General features: G+C 41.0%; 1 protein-coding gene across 4 annotated transcripts in view; it reads right to left on the bottom strand.

Annotated features, from left to right (window-relative positions):
- Positions 1 to 448: 448 nt before the first annotated feature.
- Positions 449 to 10,308, bottom strand: part of syk (spleen tyrosine kinase) — a 31,715-nt gene continuing 21,855 nt past the window's right edge. For all 4 annotated transcript variants that reach the window (XM_029710446.1, XM_029710448.1, XM_029710447.1 and 1 more), the window contains 5 exons: positions 8,601 to 8,810; positions 6,721 to 6,910; positions 5,522 to 5,662; positions 2,388 to 2,500; positions 449 to 1,415 (listed from right to left, as the gene is read on the bottom strand). In XM_029710446.1, coding sequence (XP_029566306.1) covers positions 1,340 to 1,415; positions 2,388 to 2,500; positions 5,522 to 5,662; positions 6,721 to 6,910; positions 8,601 to 8,810 — 730 coding nt within the window. In that variant the 3' untranslated portion in view covers positions 449 to 1,339. The remainder of the gene's footprint in view (positions 1,416 to 2,387; positions 2,501 to 5,521; positions 5,663 to 6,720; positions 6,911 to 8,600; positions 8,811 to 10,308) is intronic.

Below are 10,308 nucleotides of genomic sequence, written 5' to 3'. Positions count from 1 at the left end.
CGTTTGTCTTTTCCTACTAGCACTGACTTCTTTATTGAGGAAAAATGTACTTACTTTGACATGTAGTTGTCTCACCTTGCTATCTTAAGATGAATACACTAACTGTAAATTGCTCTGGATAAGAGCATCTGCTAAATGACTAACATGTAAATGTGTTGTTAGCATAGCTATGCTTTAGCCATCAAAATTCCATTCAGCTGAACTCATTCCTGTGTGGACAGAGCAGTCCAGGTTTAACCTAACATGTAAAAACCAACAAAGTTACCTGTTTTAGTGGGATCGTTCTAAGGTAAGTGACAAACGTGCAATAGAGCCTCTGTCTATGATGGCTTATGTACAGTAAAACTCCAGCCCACATGTTGCAGGTGGTCCAATAACACCATTCTACAGTATATTACAATATATTTTAGAATTCAATTGCCATGTATAAAACACAAGTACAGCAATGCATATTAATAAACCAGTGTTTTTATTTTTATTTTGTTCAGTCAGTGAATGTATTTAACCAGAATGTAATAATTTACATCAGATATACCTTCGCCCGTTGGGTTATACAACATGTGCCAGGATGAAGACAACATAACATCCTGAGGAAAATGTGGAAGCATTTTGATAACTCCAGTAGAATCATGGATTTTTTTTTTTAAATGTCAAAGTAAAAAAGTAATGATAAAAGAAATACAATCACCTGACTCCTTGTTTTATTGTAAATTCAATATTGATTGAGAAGAAAAAAATAATTCCAGTCAATTAAACAGAACAAAAAAAATCTTCAAAGCTCTTCTATGTCCTGGCACCCCCCATTGTGGAACCAGCATCCCCCTGAAGCTAGGACGGCAAAAGTTCCTGCCCAACTTCCTGAAAACCCTATCTCTTCAAAGAGTACCATAACCACACAACATCCTCCCACCCACCACAATAGCTTTTCCCCCTTACAAGCTCTGACTTTGCTGATAGCTACTTTATTGAGGAAAAATTAACTTACTATGACAGTGATAGCTATGTGGGACAACTACATGTCTTAAGATATGTAAGTCGCTCTGGATAAGAACGTCTGCTAATTAACTAAAATAATGTGTTTCAATCAAGTGGTTTTAAATATATTTTTCTTTACTTTCCAACATTGTTTAAAACTGATATTTGTAATCAATTTACAATATGTTCAATCTTTAAATCTATACTTATCAGGTTTCTCGGTTTTAATAACACTTTTTAATGAGAGGAACTCCCAAGAAGCCACCGGTGCCAAGAGCACAACACTAGCACCCCACAGCAGACAGAATCTCCTGAGGTCCAGAGTGCTCTATACACTCCGCTGGTTGCTGATTGAGGTGACCGATCATTGTGACGATATGTCATAGTAGTAATCCCTCAGTCTCGGCTCAACAACCGCAAATCCAGGCCTTTCATCCGCCCTGTAGGAGATAAACAAACGATAAGTACACAGTATAGTGTACTATACCAGAGCCATAGCATCAACAAGATGCCAGATAAGCAACAATAATATCCAGATAGTCATTTCCACTTTTGCCTCAGAACAGTGGTGCAAATTACTTAAGTATAAATACTTTTAAGTACTACTTAAGTAGTTTTGTTTTTGTATCTGTACTTTACTATATATATTTTTGACAACTTTTACTCCACTATATTCTTAAAGAAAATAATGTACTTTTTACTCCATAAACTTTCCCTGATACCCAAAAGTAATCATTACATTTAGAATGCTAAAGCAGGACAGAATTATGGCACCTGTTAATATAACACTTTGTCATCCCTACTGCCTCTGATCTGGCAGACTCACGTAACACAAATTCTGTGTTTGTAAATTATGTCTGAGTGTTGGAGTGTGCCCCTGTCTGTCCGTGATTAAAAATAATACACAAATTGTGCAAATTGTCTAGTTTGCTTAATATAAGGAATTTGATGTATAGCATTTACTTTTACTTTGTATGAAAATGACGTACAATTAAAACCAGATACTTTTAGACTTTTACTCAAGTAGTATTTTACTGGTTATCTTCCACTTTTACTTGAGTCATTTTCTGTTGAGGTATCTTTAGTTTTACTTAAGTATGACAATTGAGTAGTTTTTCCCACCACTGCCTCAGAACACAATACTGCTTGTAAGTTATGGGATAGTTCTGCTATCTCCCTTTCTCCATTGTCCTACTGTATGGAAACTGTAACAAGGTTTTGGATTATATTTTCTTCCCACAGACAGGCTACAGTTTCTTCTAAAACCCTGTTCTAAGGTCAGTGTTAGATTTGACGACTTAACTACTGAACCAGGGTCAGATATTATTCATACTCCTCATAGTTACAATTCCCTTCTGATTCCCGGGTAAACTGATTCTAGATCTGTAAGTCGGGCTCCCTTCCTCACTCACTTGTATGTCCAGCACTTCTTCATGAGGTCATACATCTCCGGGGGACAGTTGGGGGGGATTTCCATGCGCTCACCATTCTCGATCATCTGGATCACCTCATTTCCTTTCATACCCTGGGGGGAACAAAGGGTGACATGATGACACCACTCACACACTGATGGCATACCAGACAGAGGCAGTCCCAGATGGACCCCTTTTCCCTACGTAGTGCACTACTTTTGACCATGTCTCTAGTTTAAAAGTAGTGCACTACTTTTGCCCAGGGCTGTAGTTCAAAAGTAGTGCACTATGTAGTGAATAAGGGGCCATTTTGAGACACTTTAACTGACTGCTACTACACAACAGGGGACTCAGACTATTAGATAAGCCATCACTTAATGTGTCATGTCAAATAATGGCCAAGTGATGTGTTGTTTTCCCTGTATACACTGAGTGTACAAAACATTAAGAACACCTTAATATTGAGTTGCAGAACAGCCTCAATTCATCGGGGCATGGACTCTACAAAGCGTTGAAAGCTTTCCAAAGGGATACTGGCCCATGTTGACTCCAACACTGTTGTGTCAAGTTAGCTGGATGTCCTTTGGGTGGATGACCATTCTTGATACACACAGGAAATTGTTGAGCATGAAAAACCCAGCAGTGTTGCAATTCTTGATACAAACCGGTGCGTCACCATTACCATACCCCGTTCAAAGCCACGTGCCCATTCACCCTCTGACTGGCACACATACACAATCCATCTCTCAATTGTCTCAAGGCGTAACAATCTTTCTTTAACCTGATATGGATAGGGGGCAGTATTTTCAGGGCCGGATGAAAAAACGTACCCGATTTAAACAGGTTACTACTCTTGCCCAGAAACGAGAATATGCACATTATTAGTAGATTTGGATAGAAAACACTCGGAAGTTTCTAAAACTGTTTGAATGGTGTCTGTGAGTAACATAACTCATATGCCAGGCAAAAACCTGAGAAAAAGTCAACCAGGAAGTGCAGGATCTGAGAAATGTAGTTCTTCTTTCTAGTCCCTTTCGAAACTACAGTATCTGTGCTGTTACGTTGCACTTTCTAAGGCTTCCAATTGGCTGTCTAAAGCCTTCAGAAAGTGGATTGAGCCTTCTCCTGTCTCTGGGCAGAGTATAGGAGCTCAGTTACTGAGTGGTCTGCCTGAGGACAAAGAAGTTGGATATGCGCGTTCCCGCGAGCACGCTGTTTTTTCTTTTCCTCCTTGATTGAATACACTATTGTCCGGTTGGAATATTATTGCAATTTTACGTTAAAAATACCATAAAAATTGATTTTAAACAGCGTTTGACATGCTTCTAAGTAGGGTAATGGAACATTTGGACTTTTTGTGTCTCGAATTGCGCTCGCGCGTTACCCTTTGGATAGTGACCTGAACGCACGAACAAAACGGAGGTATTTGGACATAACTATGAATTATTTCGAACAAAAACAACATTTCTTGTGGAAGTAGCAGTCCTGGGAGTGCATTCTGACGAAGATCAGCAAAGGTAATACAATATTTCTAATACTAATTCTGAGTTTAGGTTGCCCCGAACTTGGCAGGTGTCTGAATAGCTTGCTGTGATGGCGAGCTATGTACTCAGAATATTGAAAAATGTGTTTCGCCGAAAAGCTATTTTAAAATCTGACACAGCGATTGCATAAAGGAGTTCTGTATCTATAATTCTTAAAATAATTATGTATTTTGTCAACGTTTATGATGAGTATTTTTGTAAATTCACCTGAAGTTTTTGGTGGGAATACATTTTCTGAACATCACGCGCCAATGTAAAAAGCTGTTTTTGGATATAAATATGAACTTGATTGAACAAAACATGTATTGTATAACAATGTCCTAGGAGTGTCATCTGATGAAGATCATCAAAGGTTAGTGCTTCATTTAGCTGTGTTTTGGGTTTTATTGACATATATGCTTGCTTGGAAAATGGCTGTGTGGTTATTTTGGTCTATGTACTCTCCTAACATAATCTAATGTTTTGCTTTTGCTGTAAAGCCTTTTTGAAATCGGACAACGTGGTTGGATTCAGGTGAGGTTTATCTTTCAAATGGTGTAAAATAGTCGTATGTTTGAAAATTTAATTGTGGTATTTTTGTATTTCGCTCTATGCGATCCCATTGGCTGTTGGCTAGGGGTTCCGCTGGCGGAACGGGGTTCCGCTAGTCGAACGCCTAGATGTAAGAGGTTGCCTCCTCCCCTTCATCTACACTGATTGAAGTGGATTTAACAAGTGAAATCAATGAGGGATCATAGACTGACCAGGTGAATCCAGGTGAAAGCTATGTCATGGAAAGAGCAGTTCTTAATGTTTTGTACACTCAGTATAAAAATTGAATTATTTCATCCTAGTCCTGGAGACTCACAAGGGGGGCAGGCTTTTGTTCCAACACAGTAGGTCTACTAGCATGCCTGCCTCTACTAATCTGGGGTTAGACGACAATAGGTCTACTAGCATGTCTGCCTCTACTAATCTGGGGTTAGACGACAATAGGTCTACTAACATGCCTGCCTCTACTAATCTGGGGTTAGACGACAATAGGTCTACTAACATGCCTGCCTCTACTAATCTGGGGTTAGACGACAGTAGGTCTACTAACATGCCTGCCTCTACTAATCTGGGGTTAGACGACAATAGGTCTACTAACATGCCTGCCTCTACTAATCTGGAGTTAGACGACAATAGGTCTACTAACATGCCTGCCTCTACTAATCTGGGGTTAGACGACAATAGGTCTACTAACATGCCTGCCTCTACTAATCTGGGGTTAGACGACAGTAGGTCTACTAACATGCCTGCCTCTACTAATCTGGGGTTAGACGACAGTAGGTCTACTAGCATGCCTGCCTCCACTAATCTGGGGTTAGACGACAATAGGTCTACTAACATGCCTGCCTCTACTAATCTGGGGTTAGACGACAGTAGGTCTACTAGCATGCCTGCTTCTACTAATCTGGAGTTAGACGATTGTCAAAGCATGATTATAAAATAACCCTTTATGAAAATGATTTAAATATCAAAGTAACAACCAATGTACTGTACTTTGTATGGTGACATACTGTACCTTGTATGGGGACGTAATGTGTCTTGTATGGGGACATACTTTACCTTGTATGGTTTCATCCCTAGCGTGTACGCCTCCCACATCAGGACCCCAAAGCTCCACACGTCACTCTTACAGGAGAACTTGAAATAGTTCATACACTCTGGGGCGTACCATTTCACTGGCCACTTCCCATGGCCTTTTGCCTAGAGAGCAGGGTCGAATCAAACATCAGGGAATGGATTAATCCTAACCCTAGAGAGCAGGGTCAACGCAAACATCAGGGAATGGATTAATCCTAACCCTAGAGAGCAGGGTCAACACAAACATCAGGGAATGGATTAATCCTAACCCTAGAGAGCAGGGTCAACGCAAACATCAGGGAATGGATTAATCCTAACCCTAGAGAGCAGGGTCAACGCAAACATCAGGGAATGGATTAATCCTAACCCTAGAGAGCAGGGTCAACACAAACACCAGGGGATGGATTAATCCTAACCCTAGAGAGCAGGGTCAACAAAAACACCAGGGGATGGATTAATCCTAACCCTAGAGAGCAGGGTCAACACAAACATCAGGGAATGGATTAATCCTAACCCTAGAGAGCAGGGTCAACGCAAACATCAGGGAATGGATTAATCCTAACCCTAGAGAGCAGGGTCAACACAAACACCAGGGGATGGATTAATCCTAACCCTAGAGAGCAGGGTCAACACAAACACCAGGGGATGGATTAATCCTAACCCTAGAGAGCAGGGTCAACACAAACATCAGGGAATGGATTTCAGTTTCCCCTTCTCACTCAGACCACTGCCTGTCAGTCCTAACTAAATTCTTGCTTGAGAAATTGTTCTTTGCTAAGAAGCTATTTTTGTTTGTTATTTTTGACAATTTTTAATAAAAATCACAGTAAGGTATCTACTTGTTACTCAGAAATTATTTTATATTGAAATTACTGTAGAACTGTTCACCCTACTGTCATTGTGGACAGAGTCTCTCTTGAAAAATGCTTTTATCTGGATAAATAAAGGTTCAATAGAGTTTTCCTAGAGTTCACTAAGGTCAAAACACAATTGATGTGCTAGTAATTTCCTCTTTTAGGATAACTTTTTAGGAGTTCCAAACTCCTTTCATTCTGTATTTGATCGATCTGACAGGACAATTAGAAGTAAAATCGGGGATAGACTTTAGAAGATGAGACACAGACAGTCTGAACTTCGCCAGGGGGTAAGTGCACAACAATAATTATATCTGAATTGAATACCTTATAGTAGTTCTCCTCCTCTGTGAGAGCCTTGGACAGACCAAAGTCGCTGATCTTGGCATAGTGCTGGGTGACCAGCAGCACGTTCCTGGCTGCAAGGTCCCTGTGCACAAAGTTGTGCTCCTCCAGGTACTTCATGCCCATAGAAACCTGGTGCACCAGCTCTGTGATGTTCTTAATGGAGATCTGTCTGTTGACAGGAACAATGGCTGTAAGTGACACTGAACACTGCATTATACTGTATCTCAGGTGTAAAACTCCAGTCCTCGAGGACTGAGTGTCTGCAGGTTTTCGCTCCTCTCTTCTACTTGATTGATCAATTAAGGTCCCTGATGAGTTAGGAACTCCCCTCACCTGGTTGTCTAGGTCTTAATTGATGAGTTAGGAACTCCCCTCACCTGGTTGTCTAGGTCTTAATTGATGAGTTAGGAACTCCCCTCACCTGGTTGTCTAGGTCTTAATTGATGAGTTAGGAACTCCCCTCACCTGGTTGTCTAGGTCTTAATTGATGAGTTAGGAACTCCCCTCACCTGGTTGTCTAGGTCTTAATTGATGAGTTAGGAACTCCCCTCACCTGGTTGTCTAGGTCTTAATTGATGAGTTAGGAACTCCCCTCACCTGGTTGTCTAGGTCTTAATTGATGAGTTAGGAACTCCCCTCACCTGGTTGTCTAGGTCTTAATTGATAAGTTAGGAACTCCCCTCACCAATCAGCCCAGAACTACACGGGAGGATCTTGTCAATGATCTCAAGGCAGCTGGGACCATAGTCACCAAGAAAACAATTGGTAACACACTTCGCCGTGAAGGACTGAAATCATGCAGCGCCTGCAAGGTCCCCCTGCTCAAGAAAGCACATATACATGCCCGTCTGAAGTTTGCCAATGAACATCTGAATGATTCAGAGGACAACTGGGTGAAAGTGTTGTGGTCAGATAAGACCAAAATGGAGCTCTTTGGCATCAACTCAACTCGCCATGTTGGAGGAGGAGGAATGCTGCCTATGACCCCAAGAACACCATCCCCACCGTCAAACATGGAGGTGGAAAGAGAACCTCTTCCCTCAACCAGGGCATTGAAAATGGGTCGTGGATGGGTATTCCAGCATGACAATGACCCAAAACACACAGCCAATGCAACAAAGGAGTGGCTCAAGAAGAAGCACATTAAGGTCCTGGAGTGGCCTAACCAGTCTCCAGACCTTCATCCCATAGAAAATCTGTGGAGGGAGCTGAAGGTTCGAGTTGCCAAACGTCAGCCTCGAAACTTTAATGACTTGAAGAAGATCTGCAAAGAGGAGTGGGACAAACTCCCTCCTGAGATGTGTGCAAACCTGGTGGCCAACTACAAGAAACGTCTGACCTCTGTGATTGCCAAAAAGGGTTTTGCCACCAAGTACTAAGTCATGTTTTGCAGAGGGTCAAATACTTATTTCCCTCATTAAAATGCAAAGCATTTTATAAAATTTCTTACATGTTTATCTGGATTTTTTTGTTATTATTCTGTCTCTCACTGTTCAAATAAACCTACCATTAAAATTATAGACTGATCATTTCTTTGTCAGTGGGCAAACGTACAAAATCAGCAGGGGATCAAATACTTTTTTCCCTCACTGTACGTGGCTCTGTTGAACAGCCTGACCATGCACCTCCCAAAAATTCTGCGTAGGCGGCTGCCATTCAACTACTTAAATGTGATGACGGATAAATAGCTTGAGCCGCGGTGAGAACTCGAAAAGTATGAATGCCAACAGACAAATATTCTAGAACAAATTCAGTTTGGATGTTTTAAAACGCAGGTTTGGGATTTGGCCTTACACCATAATTGTCAGACTGATGGAAGTACAGTACTACCGAAGAGTGAGACTGACTGGGGAACTTACTTGTGCCTCTGGAGGTACTTGTGGAGCGGCCCCAGTTCAGCCAGCTCCATGACCAGCATGAGGCTCTCGGCCTCGCAGATTCCGATCATGCGAACGATGTAGGGGTTGTCCAGCTGCTGCATGACGTTGGCTTCCCGCAGCATCTCCTCCTTCACTGCTGGGTTGTTGTCGTCATTCTTCAGGATCTTCACTGCCACTGGCTTCTCTGTCCTGGGGAGATGGAGAGATGGCATCACTTCTTAGTGCAAAGCTAATGGCCAGCATATTTTTTATGATGATGTTGACGTGATGTTTTTGAGGATGTGCACTTTACTTACCTTCTTTGTAACTTTGTACTATTGTTGCTGCTAATGTTGATAATCAGTATTGGTATATTTACAGTATTTTGATGGCTGCCATGCCTGAAGCACTAGCATTGTATGTAGTACCTTTGTGTGTAGTACCTCACTATCATTGTGAATCATGTGTTTTTTTAAATATGTTTTTTTACATCTCATGTGCTCCTTAATGCAAAACCAATTTCCCTCTGGGATAAAAAAAGTTGAAACTTGAATTTGAAGCCAGCTACTTTATAGCTAACTGAAATGCTAGCTGTTACATACAAGTTTAGCAGTTATAGTTGTATTTTTTTTCTTTAGCTTTATTTTGACAAAGAGGGATGCTATTAGTGACATCAATCATTTCAGGTTATTTACCCAATGTGTGAGGCTAGCTAGTTGTCTGAACTCTGCTGCAGCATCCTAGCTAGCAGTGTTGTAGGCCAGTCTACAGTCATTCTCAAGACCACAAATTGAGTGTCTCGGTCTTGTCTTGGTGTCGGATACATTTTTACCTGGTCTTAACTCGGCCTGGAACAATGAGGACTCATTATTTTCCGAGACCAGCCAAAACCAGCGGAGTCAGTCAGAGCATAAAATTGCTTCGCCTGGCCAAATACCCACACTCCTTTGATGACAAATGAATATCTTATTGCCTATTGAAACCTTGGCTTCCTACTTTACTGGTTACATTACTGTCCTTTTCTTTAATTGAAAAATATTCTCAAACTGGTCGCTCTCGTCAGAATTTCCTTGATTTGCTGTTAGGGAAGAGTGGGGGAAATTGTTTGAAAGTTGGGTGCTCACTATTTGTAAGGGGAGACTGGAGGAAGTTGTAACATATACAGTACCAGTGAAAAGTTTGGACACACCTACTCATTCAATGTTTTTTCTTAATTTAAAAAAATATATTTTCTACAAAGTAGCCACCCTTTGCCTTGATGACAGCTTTTCACACTCTTGGCATTCTCTCAACCAGTTTCATGAGGTAGTCACCTGGAATGCATTTAAATTAACAGGTGTGCCTTGTTAAAAGTTAATTTATGGAATTTATTTCCTTAATGCGTTTGAGCCAATCAGTTGTGTTGTGACAAGGTAGGGGTGGTATACAGAAGATAGCCCTATTTGGTAAAAGACCAAGTCCATATTATGGCAAGAACAACTCAAATAAGCAAAGAGAAATGACAGTCCATCATTACTTTAAGACATGAAGGTCAGTCAATCCGAATATTTTCAAGAACTTTGAACGTTTCTTCAAGTGCAGTCGTAAAAACCATCAACCGCTATGATGAAACTGGCTCTCATGAGGAACGTCACAAGAAAGAAAGACCCAAAGTTACCTCTGCTGCAGAGGACAAGTTCATTAGAGTTACCAGCCTCAGAAATTGCAG

The sequence above is a fragment of the Salmo trutta genome, chromosome 23, assembly GCF_901001165.1.
Source record: "Salmo trutta chromosome 23, fSalTru1.1, whole genome shotgun sequence".
Taxonomy (NCBI): Eukaryota; Metazoa; Chordata; class Actinopteri; order Salmoniformes; family Salmonidae; genus Salmo; species Salmo trutta.
This window is presented reverse-complemented; position numbering and strand designations above follow the sequence as displayed.